The sequence below is a fragment of the Daphnia pulex genome, chromosome 7 (assembly GCF_021134715.1).
Source record: "Daphnia pulex isolate KAP4 chromosome 7, ASM2113471v1".
NCBI classification, from domain to species: Eukaryota; Metazoa; Arthropoda; class Branchiopoda; order Diplostraca; family Daphniidae; genus Daphnia; species Daphnia pulex.
This window is the reverse complement of record NC_060023.1, coordinates 5,301,749-5,317,229: the sequence shown is the minus strand read 5'-3', so window position 1 is coordinate 5,317,229 and position 15,481 is coordinate 5,301,749. Positions and strand designations below refer to the sequence as shown.

Here is a 15,481-nt window from a genome sequence, read left to right as displayed (position 1 = left end):
AAGAAAAGAAATACTGTGCGGGGGTCTCAAACGGTAAACGTAAATAATTTCTAGTAAACGTCGTTAGTTTTAGTAATTTATTTCATAGAAATTGCTTAGCGCCAAAAGATAGTGAGTAGTGACAGACCAGCATCTGAAAAAAAAACATGTTCTTCTCTTCTTTTACAAGATAAATCAGGTGTATACTTTCATACTATCGACTACATAACGACGGCACAGTGGGCAGCTCGAATCTGTTTCTCGTATGATTGACACGCAGGTCTGGCATAAGCAAAAGTGACGACACGGGAGTAGAATGACACACTTCAAATGATCATGACAAACAATACACAATTTGTCTTCTCGTTCCTGTTCCAATTGGCGGAGTAGGTGAATATTGGAGGAGTTGTCCTGTTCTACTTTTCCACTTCGTTGCAACATATTTGGTCTTCTAAACTTCGGCATATGCAACCAAGATTTTTCCGATATTAAAGTTGTCATCTTTCGCCAATAAAACACAATGGACTTCAAAAAGTAAAAGAAAACCAAAGAAATGAGCAAGGCAAGCAACACTCCAAACATAGATGAGGGTGGAATATCAATCAGCTCATAGTGTACACTTTTAAAACAGGTAAGAATGCCATTTGCTATCTGACACGTATAGTGCCACACTAGTTGAAAAGTCCAAGTGATGGCTGAAGAAATTCCACAAAAGACAGAGAACAAAAGAACAGGTCCTAGCTGTACTAAGAACAGTGTGCCATCGCCAATAAGTATCAATAAGGCTTTAGCATTGAGGAGGGCATTGATCAGGAAGTTAAACACACTATCAAACACAGCATAAATCAAGAGGTGGATCTGAGTCATACATCTCTGAAAGGAATTCAAGCAACTTAAAAATACATGGATAACGAAATCTCCAGTATCGCTTACAAACTTGAGCAAGGCTTCATACACATCATTTACATCCCAAAGAAATAAGACAAAGTCATTTTTCGCTGCTGTAAGGCCATCAGCAAAATTGAGCATACAATAGAGAAGGTTGTCGATGATGAAAGTTATGGATTGCAGCAACAATTTTCCAACCCACGCAATGAATTGGAAAATATTTCGCGTTACTGTTCCCGTGCATTCTATGTAGCTTGCAATCTCGTGTGTGATACTAGTTAAAAAATTTGACATTCTGCAGCAATCTCAAAATGGAATTCTTCCAATTGTCTCAAAATGAAATCCTAACAAATTGATATTTTAATTGTTAGACTATTATTAAACGTAATAGTGAAATGTATTTGATTTTACGTGGTTGTGATGATCAAGCTTGGGCATTTTCCATTTTCAAACGCTGGATTACCGTTTTCATGCGGTTTGTTTACAACGTTTCAGCGCCTCTAGCGGCGAGTGAAGTAACATCCAAAGAATATTATAATCGATTTTTGGAATTATTTGGGTTTAAAAAAATTTGAAATGGTAAACAAGATTTAGCTTTTTTTTAAGCTTTTTGGATTACAGAGATCCGATAAGCTGCATAGGCAATATGGCGTAACGCACAGGCCTCGCAAGTAATATATGTCGGCTAAACAACCTACACCTTTACAAACTTTAGTTTTATGGTTATGCGCTGCTGTCGCCATCGCGTGCGTCAAGTCGAAGCTGACAAGCGAAAAAAAGTTTTCTTTAATTTAAAATTGCATAGAATCAACTTTAAATGCATTCTTTCTTTCAGAGAATGCTGTGTAGGATTTGTTATGCCTCTTTCCTTATTGGTTGGTAACCGTGCCGTACTCAACTACTCAATCCTTTTAAGCTTCGCATAATTATATCCCTCGCCTCACGCGAAAGGAGGAGGCAAAATGCCGGTAATGACTTTATGAATATCAAGTTTTCATCGAGATAGAGCTGCTGAATCATTTTTCTTTTAATTTCCGGAACCGTGTTTATTTTTGGAGGGAAATAAGGTGTAAGGGTTTTTTGCACCAGAATAATTAATAGGCTAGTACATGAATAATTTTGTTCATCACTCATTGTAGAGTTTTAACCCCGGAGGTAATTTAACATTTGATAGCATTGGCGCGGAACACGAATAGAACTAGAATTCCGAGTGTATATATCAATCGAGGTTTAATGTGATCGGCTTTCTTATAATAATGCAATATACTGGGTAGTATATATATCCCGATATATCCGCTTGAGGAACTATGTCTTACGGTGTAGCCGGCCAGGAAAAATCGGTCAATCGCGACGAGTGAAGGCGTGAAATGACTTGACGCTATATGACAGAATTGGGCAACATATATAGTATATAGTATACATATATATACTTTATATACGGTAGTATAGCGAAAGGGAAAACTTCCAAGCAATAGAGCTTTGCTGCTCTATAGTAATCCTACTGTAAAAAGCAATTCATTTTCCATTAGATGGGCATTAGTTAAATCAAGGCGCCAACCGTTTTTACCCTGAAAGAATAAAGGAGTTGTTGGTAATAAAATCACCTCATTTCAAAAAGGCTAGAGCGTAAAAAGATCGCCGTTAATTATGAAGAATGTGCTGGGTGTTTAGGGGCGCGTGCGCGGGAAAAAAGGCCGTGTACTGATTGGGTAGATGCGGGAAAGAGATGTATTGATTTTAGTGCATTGCCAACTGTTTTGCTCTGTCGCTTCCACATCCGCACGCGGCCAAGGTTTGAAACACGTCCACACACATACATTCACACAGAGAGAGAGAGGAGCAATAGAAGGCGTGAGAGATTCAGCCAATGTGCCCATAGGCCTCCCGGTGGATCGGTTTTCACGGCTTGACTATTAGGTGTTGGCACTCGGGATCGAACATCGGGGGTACGAATTCGCTTAGAAAGAGCAGATCAACACACCGTTTTGAATTATTCATTAGCTGGCTGCTGCTGGGCTCTCGCTTTCATCCTTCTTATCGTCGGAGGGCTGGATCAATGTTGAGAACGTGGGAAATAAAGGAATAGCGCCGAATATAAGAAAAAGAAATGAATAACGTTCGGAGAAAGAGATGGAGAGGAAAAAGAAGAAGAAGAAGGGAACAAGCGAGCGGTCCATGACACTCTTGCCATTCCGTCCGGCAAGGAGTCACGGTCCAGGATGTCGTATATATATACCGTATATATAGGCGGCCTGGTCAAAACAAAACCATCATCCATCCGGAATATACTTGTCTCGGCTTCTCCCGCATTTTGACGTGCCATATGAAATGGCCGGCCAAAGATGACGTGTAATGTGTCATCTATGCATGTCGGGTTTATCTTTTCCTTTTCTTTTTCTTTTTGGCTTGTCGCCGCATAATAATAAAACTCCCAAATAAACTTCAATTCCAATGGCCACCAGCTCTCAAAGACACTAGGGTAAATTGGTAATAACGCAGCAGAGGTATTCACCTCGGTAGCTCGGTAGGCATTTGCCAATTGAATTTCAGTACACACAGCAGGAAACAGCTGAGCGAATTCACGTAGCGACGAATTCGATTGACTTGGTGGACGGAGGTTTCGTTTGATCTACTGCGGCAAAGTCATTGGAGGTCCACCGAAGGGAAATCGCCAAACTTGTACTAGTACTAGTACTAGTACTACTAGTAGGTAGGTAGGTGGTATTACACATAACACCTACATTATGTATCTAGGCGACGTTGAGAAATATCTTTCTCTCTCTATTTTCTTATTCCAAGTGACGACAGGCAAGGCGAATGCAGGATGAAGCGAGTAAATCAAGAGTAATAGCGCTGGCAAAATGTAGTAGATTATTTTGATAAAAATCTTGACAACACAAGACGGGCGGTGGAGAGGGGGGGGAGAAAGGCAGGCGGGAAGATCAATACTTTTGCTTGTTACCTCATTTGAGCTGATATATCGTGAAAGCACCAAAGCTCCTCTGTGCTGCTGCTCGGTGCTGCTGGTGAAGGAAACAACAAAAGCTGAAAAATAGACACACACAGACAGACAGTCGCATGGGTGCTAAACCACGCAAGATGATGAGCGTTTTGTTATCATCTGTAAAGTGTCCTCGTGGAGACGAAAGAAGTGGATATCATCCGGGAGAGATGATATAACTACTCCAAATAGCACAATGGATCCCATTAACGCCGTCGCCGCCCGGTGGAAAAGAAAATCAAATGTTTTCCACATACCACATGCAAATGGATGCCTTTTGCGAGAGTGCGGCGAAGAAGAAGATGGGCACGGGTATAGGTCGTCAGCGGGTGGAGACTGACGACAAATTTTACTCGCGTCTTGCTTGGTAGAATTGAGATTTTCTGTCATATAAATCAGCGCGAGACGGCCCGAGTGTCGATGAACATGTCCGACTGTCAAGTAAATGTAGTCCACCCCCCACCCGTACCGTAATAGACCGGAGAGACCCCTTCTTCTTCTTTTCCCCCCATTCAAAAGGTTTCTTCGCTACAACTGCAAAGTAGCTCTGTGCTTTGTATTGAGCTGCGTTCCCAAAAACCGTAGAAATCCACAAGGAATTTTTTTCTCTTTTTCCTTTTTAAAATTGTCGTAAAATGGAATTTCCGTGCCATTGGCGTAAAGTGCACGAGACCGATAGGAGAAAGGGCTGACAAAATCTGGAAAAAGAATCTACACACGCCCCCTTTTTTTTAAAAAATGTTGTTTTGTCTTTTGGCATTTGAAAAAGAAAAGGTGTGTCCTTCAAAAGAAACGGGAAAATTGGGTTTATCTGGAGAGGATACAGCGCCTACCTGCTTATACGTCCAAGGCGCAATTGATGTAAAAATTAAAAAATAAAAATCTACACACGAAATTATTTAGCTGCTACGCATATAACCAAAACTCCTTGGATAGATCGAACTATTGGAATAGTTGGTCATTTCGACTGTTTAGTCAAGCCCAATCAACGGCGGCCGTTATTCTTTCATGTTGGCGAGCTCGCCGGCGGCTGAAACAGTCGGTCCCTCCCGCTTGCGGTGGTGAATCGATAACGGTCGACTTGGTCTTGGTGTGTGTTTATAGTAGACGTCGGCGTGGGTCAAAAAGAAGCCGCTTTTATCTAGGCTACGCTGCAGCCATCCCGTTGGTCAACGCCCCTTTTTTGTCGTCGTCTGTGCTGCACGGAAATATTGAAATGACGTTCTTCTTTCTTCTCAAACGTTGGGTAGTGACTCGGCTCAGACCTGCGCCAACAGACGTCTGCGTTCGTCCAAACGGGCGCCCCAGTCAAGTTTTTTAACTGTAGTTAGTCAGTTCGGCCAGAAGCTCTTTCTCAGTACTTTATTTAGCAGCCGCTGAAATCTTCCGTACCGGTCAATAGAGAAAACGTTGGACCCTGTGACAACTTTCAATCTTCTACATCAAGTTGCCAGTTTTTGGTGTCACACAAACGGGACAAACAAATCGCTCAGGTATTCAAAAACAAAACACTCCCCATCTTCCTTTTGATTTTTCCACCTGCGCAGAAGCGGCCTGTTTGTGGATTAATGAAAAATAGCTGCAGGGCATTTGGACGAGTCCAAAGACGAATGTTTATTTCTTTTTCACATCGACGGGTCACACTAATGGACACCTCGATCTAGATTGCGCAGCCAAGAAGAGGGGGGTTTGTTATTTTCTTTCCGAGGGGCAGATGATGATCATTGAACCGTGACTTTGAAGGATAGTCATCTCCGCCATCTTGTCAGTATTTCTAACGATTGGCTCGCAAGAAAAGAAAGGGCTGGAAAAAATCTCCCAAAAGCAGTGGCTGAGGGCGATCTTATCCGCCTTCTCTCAAGTCACTCGCGCTTCAATTCCGGCTTAAAGGTGAAGTGTTTTCGACGGCAGTCGCCCTCATTTCCTTGGCAATAACGAACCGATCCTGGAAGTGTCTTGTTATTACACAGTGCAATCCAGCAGTCTACTTTTTCATAACATAGCAGTTATATAAGTTCAGTCAAAGTGGTCCACCGTGCATAGACTATGTACACACACAACCAGAGCAAACGGCCGGCAGAGCTCGATCCGCCACGTTTTTTTAGGACACAGCACGAGAGTCCAATGGCCCAGCAAACGATCGACTAGAGCCTATTTTGCACATTGCAGTCCATATGTTTATTTAAATTTCGATTTTGACACTTGAAAGTTTCTCGTGTGCTCAGTGCACGATTGCACTCGCCGTGTATCAATTCAAGAGAACGGGGGGGAGATGATGATATTTTTAACTTTTCCAAAGTTTGTTGGTCTCGGCCAACAAATAACAACTAGTTGGATAACTGCCAGGTGTGCATTTTACGTAACAGCACGCGCCACTTTCCCATTCAGAACCTTGACAGAGTCCCTTTGGTTTTTTTCATTTGCTTTGTTTTACCAAGGTCTTTCCCCATTTTCTCGAAAGATCTCGCGACTTTCTTTTTCAAGAATCTTTTATGTATCGTCCAACTAATCCATCTCGTATTTATACCGTTGTCTTATTCTTAATTACTTTGCAAACGGGAGACATCTTAGATGATGGATTCGAGTTTTTCTTTCCGGTCCTCCCTGACAACTAAAAGCCGTGACGTGCTCCTGCCAAAAGCAGTCGAGCATTAATTCGTAATGCATCTTCGGGATATTTTTTATTTATTCCTTTTTTTTGTTTCGTCTTTCTTCCGCGTTCTGCAGGACTCGAGAGAGAGAGAGAGTGGCGTCGACGAAACAAAAAGGGAAAATGAAATTGAAGAAGACAGGAGAGGCGGGAAATGAAACGATATATAGCGATCCCTTTATTCATTTTCTCTTTTGATTAGATATCCCGTAACTTTTTATCAGGAAAAAAGGGGGAAAAAAACATCAAAATCGCATTTTCTCCGCGTTGAGGAAATTTTGTCAAAATGTGTTATTTTCGGGAGATGAGCGTTTGGAATGCGGCTGTTTGTGGGAGGGCTAAACAAGACGATGAGTCATGAATGAATTGGAATCCGAGTACGTGTCGACTTGTTTTAGCACGTACGGCAATGATCAACTTTCACGCTTGAAAACGTGACCACTGCCTCGTTTCCTTGGTTTTGACCATCAGGAAGCGTCTTAGTTTATAAGAGTTTTGGCTGAATCAAATGGACGGTAGGCAAGCAGGCCCGTACTACATGTTTCGACTTTTTCCAACATTGCCAAAGTTCGGGAGCTAGCTAGAAACTGTTATTGCTTTTCGTTTGGATATTTTTATCGCACAAGTTTGCTTCCTTTGCATTCATTCATTGTCGATATTTGAGCTGATGTTTTTATCGTGGAATAGAAAGGGCAATGAAGATTTGTTTATGGGAGAAAGTTAACTGCGAAAATAGACGAATAAGGCTGTAGAAAAATTGCGCACTTCCAGGGTTTTCTTTATGAGATTCTGCTCATTTTGGTACTCTGCCGAAGACTCTACCACGAATCAAGATGCATACAACCTGTGTATGCATGAATTATTTTCGCTCGAATATTATTGCGATAGGTTTTTTAAATAGAGAATAGTACAACTAAGGTAGAGCAAATTGATAGCTTCAATTTCTAGCAATGTTGTAAAAAAAGAAAAGCCTTAAATAAAATCAGATTTTCTTTTTTTCCCGCTCCCGACGAGTCCACGATCCTATGGGAAATTATGTGTCTATTTCCCATGATTGTGTTTCTAGCGTTCGGCCTTGGTGACCATGGCCACCGACTCTGGTTTTTTTTCCCCTCCTTCTTCTCTTGTCGGCCCGTTGCTTCATTGCTGTCAGTGGTGTGTTAATACTCTTGACGGTAAAAACTCGCCATATAATCCACGGTTTCGGAGAACATTATTGTAGGCAAACGCAGTTACCGTAATGTATCGCTGTCATGACATTGCCAATCATCAAACAAATCTCTCCTGAGCTCTTTGGCACTAAGCGATGCTTGGAATGATTGATCTTCTCATGTGATTACTCTACTTCTTGTGTGGCACTGTCTATAGCTATAGCTATGGTCTATAGCGTAGACACTAGGATGGTGGAGACAAAAATGAGAAAGATGATCAGGAGAGTGGATCCACTTTACGACGCTGGGATGAGCGAAAAACGGTTGATATGCCAACCAACAGAGTCAATGCGTGTGTGTGTGCACAAGTCTGTATAGGCTGCTCTGGGATTTAGCAAAGGCACACATGAAACGTGAGAGGTTATCGACCGGACTCTCTCATTCGAAAACAATATTTCCGTCATGCCATGTCATTTGGGGCTCTCATTACTGTCTGTCTGGCGCTCTATTGGAGATTGCTCTAATAAATGAGAGGCATTTTATTTAGCAGATGAGAAGAGGGTGGACGACTCGTATTTCCCGGTGGGATAAACCCTGCGGATATTGTCATGCGATCGCATTCCCCATGTATTCAGAAGGAAGTGGCGGAATATCCATTTCAAGTCAGGATGTTCCAAGCACTTTTCTACTCTTAGTCATTTATTTTCCCTTTTATTCATGCCGATCTGATTATTCAAATATATTTAGAAAAGATGGAATAATGAAATTTCTTGGAATTGGGCTGACGTGTAGACTGCAAAGATGTGCATTGTTTACAAGACTGCATCCTAATGTAGTATTAGTTCCAAAGTATCGATTTCAAACATTGACAAATTCTAAATGCTTTACCAGCAAGCAACTATGACTTTTAAGTGGGATTCATTCACTTCTCGTGATAATTTGTTCTTATAGCGTCGTTGGATGTCTGTGCTGATCTATAGCCTATTAGTTATCCAATCGACCTTTAGAGCCCAAATTACCCCGTTTCAATAGAACGGGTAAATTTCGTTTGAAATTTAAATTCTTGTGTCGATGTTAGTGCAGAATTTGACGAGATTTTTCGGCAAGTTCTATTTTGCCAACCAAATTGGATATAACGCTTGACACGAAAAGAATGCCCTATTTTAAGGCTACGTTCGTGCTTTTCGCCGAAAATGTATTTCTGTTTGGGTAGCTTTCAAAATTCGCCGTAAGTGGAAGGCTAATGCTAAAGTCTTCCGTCATTTCGCTACCAAGTAATTCATCTGACAATCAGAAACTTTGTGTGCGGGCGCAGAAACCAACTTCTCGGTTATTCAACTGCAAACGAGCCCATCTGCCCCGAGATTCACGCCGTAACATTGCAAATGTACACAACTAGCACCGAGGAAATCCTTGGTGCTAGTTGAACCTGAATCGATTCAGATCCATCCGTCTAAATAAATAGAACGTGAGACCTAAGACCACTATCGCAGAGTTCCAGCCGTTTCCAACAATAGGATTGTGCCATCACTCTGTCAAAATAATAGTGGCCATATCTGTCCAGTAGGTACATACAGTATACAATGAATTTTGGCGACAGATGTTGTCCGATCATCAAAATAATAATTTAAAGAAATGCGGGTGGAGCGATAATCATCGCACTTGATGTCATTTCATTTTATCGTGACAGTGTCGCTACTTCAATGTTATTGTACGAGTCGGCACGTGGGGGAGACAACGTGATATGTTGAGGAATGTCAAAGCAAGAAGGTGTTAAACGTAGAAACATAAAGGGGTGAATCTTTCGCATGAATAACTGCGGCTTTTAAACGTGTGCGCGATTTTCTTCGTTATATGTTAGACTCGATTCATCGTCATTTTGTTTAAAAAGAATTCGTACATTTTTCGAGAGCCATAAGAGGAGGAAAGAGCATCTTTTATTTCAGTACTCGACGAGTGAATTACGCCAAGCTTTTCTTCACAACTCGATTCGTTTTCGAAAGGTTAAACGAGGATAGATTCAGTCTACATACAACCCAATAAACAGTTTGTCGACATCTGGCTTACGCAACGAGAAGGATAAACTGTACAGTGTATACTCCAATTTTGTTTGGGTATCGTATCAACATAAACTTTCCATCGGATCTCATTACAAAATTAAAAACAGGAAAAACAAGAGGAAATTCTTCGAAATGGTTCACCGAGGGTACCAAGTTCGACGAGGGGTATCAGAGTAAGACGATCAAGCTGAAGGTTATCTGTTCGACTGAGAGAAAAAGTTGCTCAAGCTTTTACATTAGTTTTAGAAATTGAACAAAAAAGAAAATACGTTTCCTTCTTCCTTCCTATTTCTATTTGATTGATTTTTTGGGGCGTTTCTCGGTATTGACAATTTTCCAAATAAGAGACGCGCAAAATGATTTTAATAACAGTTCTGTTTGATTTTAAGGTGCTGATTAAAAAGTTGACTTGTCATTTGCATCGCCAACTTTGCGGAACATGGGAGACGAAGGGATGCTCAAGAAATCGGTAAGTGATTCATTTCAATCTACTTATTCCCGACTGTTCCGATAAACAACTGGCAGAAAGGCGCACGTTGCTGTGGTTGTTATATGTTTGGCGACGCGTAGAAAAACAAAACAAACAGAAGCGACAAAGTTGTCGTGCATTGCCTTTTATTATTTACAGGCAGAATGATGTTATGATCGTCCCGCATCACCCTGCATGTGCGAACAGCATTTGTTCCTACGTATCACATTGAATCTTTTTACGAATTGCTTTTTTTTTTTAATTTTGTCTTATCTGCATGAAACGAGTCTGAATAATTGTATCGACTTGTGTAGTTTTCTGCTTGTTGATCGTCGCTGATTTTTTGAAATGTTTTTTTTTTTTCGAAACTGAATTCGTCATTTGTTCAAGTTGCGCAGCCCGTCAAGTTCATTTTTCATTGTCGTCAGCGCTGTTTATGAAGTAACCCGATATAGACCCCATAGAGTCTAAATGACTTTAATCTAAAAACGAATCAATTCACGTCCCACCAGGCCTTGACTGTTGTTACATATTTGCCTATGGCGCGTTCATATATATTGGAAAACGTAATGAGTGGGATGGCAAGTAATTTTTCTTAATTACGAGCGCTGGACAAAAGGAGAAGAAAGAAAAGGAACGTATACTACATGGGCAACAGGGCCAGCGGCACGATCTACATTTTGTCGTGAGTCGCTGGCACGTCGTATAATACGTCCAGCCTCCTTCAGGAGGACATGTAATAAATGGGCCTGGCTTAGGAGTCGGCCCGCAGCACCTCACGGTCCCACAATTTGCCGCATCAGACACGCCCCTGCGACTCTTGATTAATTTCTCTGTTAAGGCGGCCAGACCGCCCCCAAAAAGGAAGAGCTGAGCGGAGGGGAAAAAAATCGATCGGACGTCCTCCGCTCCGTCGTCTTTTTCATCCCGTCATTTCTGGTTTTGTTCTCGCGCACATCTCAGACTCTCTCTCGTCAAAGTTTGCGCATAATGAAAAAATAAATAAGTAGCGCAACCGACCGATAGAGCTCAAGCGTCTTTGATGCATCCTGGCCAAACTGCGGAGCCTCAACCCACGGCAATTAACGGGCGTCGGAATGTCTTGGAAGAGAATACGCCACGGATAACAGTTGGTTCTCATTTCTTGGCCTTGTAGATAAGACCCGCCTCGCTTCTTCCGCGAAGAAGAAGAAGAACTTGGGAAAGAAATAAGTTGCCGGCTTTTTATTGAGCATTTTCGGAGAGAAGCGCAAGTTTTCGACACAATAGTTTCACGTCATCACTTCACCATCTCCACTTTTTCGGCTAAGAAAAAAAAAAATCCTTTGTGAGGGCACTCTATACAAACGCTACTACTATAGTACTACTCTTCAAAAGCCAAGTTGTATATTACGCAGGTCTCATTCTGAGGACTTTTGAACTTATTTGGTGAAAAGTCCAAAAGATTTGACAGCAAAACAGGCCGGTAGGAATTTTATTTTTCGAAGCGGAGATCACACCAAGCCCGTTCTTCTTTTGTGTGTGTAAAGAGCTATAGTCGATAGCTATTTTGAAGAAGATTTCTTGTGTGTGTGTTGGAAGTTTGTGGTGGTAGCGCGTTGAGACCGTTTACTCTTTATCCGCATTGGCGGATCAAGTGGCGCATCCCAGTTGTGGGACTTTTTTATTCCTTGTTTTTTGAACTACTTTTTCTTTTTTTTATCCTATGCTCTTGTCATATTCTTTTATGGCGCCCCTCACCCACCCACCATCTCTTCCTTGTCTATGTCGAAGGTATCCACTAAGTTTCCGATCCGGATAGATTTGGATCAAGTGGACATAAAAACAGAACACGATTTGCTGTTACCTTGTTTCCTCCTCCCATTCTTCTTCTTCTTTTCTTTCTCTTTCTCTTTTTTTGTCTTTTCAATTCCAGTAATGGCTATCGATCGATGGATCTCTTCCAAAAGTCTGCCACTGTTGCTCTTGCGCCCGTCCTTTTTTCACGCTTGTCTCGTTCGCCCGGCTAATGACCTTCACTCGCTGCATAACTCCCAACACACACACACACACACTCTCGTTTCATATCTCTAAGTCTCTCTCTTGTCATTCGCTGCACATCCTGAGGAGCCGAGAGAGAGAGAGAGAGAGGCCCCCAAGTAGTAGCATCTCTGATATATGAAGAATTGGCCTGAGCGACATATTTCTAACGTGAAAGCGTGGACGAACGGCGGTGGTTCGTCGTCCCTCCATCCCTTCCTTCCTTCCTTGCCATGGACAGATCAATAAGAAGACCGAGGTCCTTTCCGGCCCGTCGTTGAGGCTGTAGCAGTGCTGCTCGCGCGCATCAACCATATACTTTATCTATCGTATTCAAACCGGCCAGGCGATTGTACTACTAGTAGATACACACACGGGTGTTTAGTTTAGAATCTACCCGGGTCGTTTGCCCCACCATCAAGATTGAATTTCCCTTCACGTGCCCGTCGTTTGCTGCGCTCGACGGACATATAGTCCAGCCAAACTTTCCAATCATCTCCCAGTGCCTTTGTGTGCTCACAACAGTGGGCCGCGCTTTCTTCTTAGCCGATGGACCAGTTTGTTTTTCGGGCTGCATAACCACAACATAACAAATATTGGAAAGCCACAGTAGTCGGGAGCGGTTGCCATCGATCCTGTTTTCATGCAAAGCAGGACAGACTCCAAAGTTGGCCATCTTTCTGGCTGGCCGAACTTGGCTGTGGCTGGGCAGAAATGGGGGGGGGGGGGTGGGAGACTCACATATCCACTAAATAGTACTGCTGCTGCTGCTGCTGCTGTCTACATTGAAATGCCAGCTGGAATTGAACAAGCCATTCCTTTTCGACATGCCAAGAAGTTGCATGTTTCTCTTTGTACCGGTCGTCCAGTGTGCGACACAATCTAGAAGAAGACGGGGGTGGAAAAAGTAGAGGATCGTGCAAGTCGCTCGATTTTTCGCTCAGTGACTCCTGTATTTTTATTTATGACAAGCCCAGCAGCTATATAGCGTCATATATACGCACACACCCAGTGTGTGCGTATATGAAGCGTGGAAGTAGGAAGGAAAGCGTGCCGGGCAATTTAATTAACCTAATTCTATTTAGTAGCCAAGCAGCCAACCACGTAGAGAGAGAGAGATATCGTCTGACGAGAGCTACGTACTTATAGTTCTATGGGGTGGGGGGGTTCTACTCTTCTGTTCTATATAGACTTGGTGTACGAGAAAACGAGACGAGGTTGGCGCTCGAATCGAGTGTCAGGTGACCTCGCCTCTGAAACCCCGTAACGAATTCACTGTGGGTCTAGCGTGGAATTTCATTCCATCTGTCGATTAGAACAGAAATTGGGGTTCTACACTTTCCGTCGTGTTTGGCTATTTGAGAGCGATGATGAAACGCCGTTTTGATTTAATGCAATGCACCCCATTTGTTTTGTATACCCAAAACCGTCGGTTTGAAATTACATTGCCTACATCGCGTGAATAGTGGCTATGTTGATAGGTCAGTGGTCGTATCCATGCTACAGCACCCTTCCATCAACGAACTGATTTCGCCGAAAAAGGAAAAAGAAACAAATTTGAATCGAGAAAACCTCGTAGGAATATAGACTGTGAATGATTGGGAGGACGATATGATAATACAGCTAGCTTACTTATCATTCCACATGTTAGACCGAGTGTCAATATTACACTTGTGGGTTAATCCACAACGAAAAATACAAAATCAAAAAGGTTAAGCCGTCTTTCGTTTCGCTGAAAAAAAGACGGTAATTGATAGAGTACGGTAGTTCACTCAACCACGGAAGGATTAAATGGTTGATGGATATGCATTCATTATTTAGTATCAAGAAATCGACGGCAACCTTTCCGGTAGTTTTTTTGCTCATACTCACGGCCCTAAATAGTTACGGTTGGTAACAACAGGCACCCTACATAAAGCACTGCACTCTTCCGAATCTGTATCATTCGGCCATTGGGTCATTTGAGCGCGTCGTGTGAGCAAGGTAACCGCCTCGCCTGACAGCCATCGCCAGCCGCTAGTGGAATGAATGTCTCCCTCCAGTACCGCAACCCAATGTAAAAGTCAGGTCACTGGTCTTTTTATTTTATCGTTTTTTTTTTTTCTTTTTCTTTTTACCTCGCGGCGTGTTCCTGTTTTTTTCCTTCCGTGTGTCTTTGGAGCCCCCAGGAGTCTACGTGAAATTGGTCGGGACACAACTGAAATGAGTGCGCCTTTCTTTCTTTTTTTGTGATTTGATGCTATCTTTAGTCGGCAAAGTGGTGACCGAGGAACGCCGCAATGGACCATCTGAACGGAAAAAGAAAAGAAATAAGACGTTCTACGCTGTTCTTATAGACCTCTTCGCTCTCTGTAGTTTAGATTTGCCATTTGCTTTACGAGTCTCTATCGTCCTATTTTTTTGTCCACGGTATAATATCCTATACCTCTCGCAGTCTCGCTCTATATCTTATTGGCCATGCGCTCTGTGTTTTCTTTTCAGTTTTCCGCCGAGTCGAGATTTTTGCACGAACGCAAATTTGTCACAATTCGCCATCATTTTATTCCTATCGGCTTGATGATCGGATGGTTCGAAATTTGTGCTTTTGTCAATTTCTTTTGTGCCTTTACTTGATGATATGCATAATGACGAAATTTGCATGAAAAATTGAAATCATTTGTTTTTCTTTTCTTTTTTCATTGCTCGCGTTCTATAACGAATTGCTTCGTGATCGTTCTGAATGATCTACTTATTTTTTTTCCTTTCTGATTGATTGCCGGAACGAAAATCAAGCGTTTGACATGGATTTATACGTTTTTGAATCTCTATAAACTCTCCACATCATGTGTATATTTCATTCTCTGCATTACACACGCCAAAAAAGGAGAAACGAAATGTTTGGCTATTGGATGCGTTTGTCATGGTTGTTTGTCCCGTCCCCACAGAGAGTTGACGATTGCCCGCAACTTTAACAATCCGACGGATGTCGGATAAGGCTGCTGTTTCTGATGCAGGAGTCGGGATGCGGCAACCCCTCTTGTTCTGACACAGTCCCGAAGGACAGTCGCCCGAAAGCGAAGGGGATCAGAAAGAAACGGTGATAAAAGAAGAAGAAGAAGAAGAAGAAGACTGAAATCATTTCCAACGAGTCGCTCTTAAAAAAAAAAAAAAAACCTGTGTCCTGTGCTTGTCAGATTGTTCTTCAAAGAAATCACCACCAGCAGCTCAGCATTTGATCGACTAGTGTGCGACTATTTTCGGTCGATGCCAAAATCTTTGGAAAAT

The 15,481-nt window shown here is 42.3% G+C and overlaps 2 protein-coding genes across 2 annotated transcripts; one reads left to right on the top strand and one right to left on the bottom strand.

The window, feature by feature from the left end:
- Nucleotides 1-155: 155 nt before the first annotated feature.
- Nucleotides 156-1,393, bottom strand: LOC124197842. Its single transcript, XM_046593389.1, has 2 exons — nt 1,279-1,393; nt 156-1,211 (listed from the first exon to the last, which is right to left on the bottom strand). The coding sequence occupies exon 2, from the start codon at nt 1,159-1,161 to the stop codon at nt 175-177; it is 987 nt and encodes a 328-aa protein (XP_046449345.1). The 5' UTR covers nt 1,162-1,211; nt 1,279-1,393; the 3' UTR covers nt 156-174.
- Nucleotides 1,394-4,064: 2,671 nt separating this feature from the next.
- Nucleotides 4,065-15,371, top strand: LOC124198371. The gene is made up of 5 exons (XM_046594203.1): nt 4,065-4,180; nt 4,240-4,309; nt 5,239-5,361; nt 10,119-10,198; nt 15,142-15,371. The coding sequence occupies exons 1-5, from the start codon at nt 4,065-4,067 to the stop codon at nt 15,188-15,190; spliced, it is 438 nt and encodes a 145-aa protein (XP_046450159.1). The 3' UTR covers nt 15,191-15,371.
- Nucleotides 15,372-15,481: the final 110 nt, after the last annotated feature.

Coding starts and splice junctions, on each gene's coding strand:
- LOC124197842 (XM_046593389.1), bottom strand. CDS start 1,161: ATGTCAAATTTTTTAACTAGTATCACACACGAGATTGCAAGCTACATA.
- LOC124198371 (XM_046594203.1), top strand. CDS start 4,065: ATGGATCCCATTAACGCCGTCGCCGCCCGGTGGAAAAGAAAATCAAAT. Junction 4,310..5,238: donor TGAACATGTCCGACTGTCAA/GTAAATGTAGTC, acceptor TACTTTATTTAG/CAGCCGCTGAAATCTTCCGT. Junction 10,199..15,141: donor AAGGGATGCTCAAGAAATCG/GTAAGTGATTCA, acceptor CCGTCCCCACAG/AGAGTTGACGATTGCCCGCA.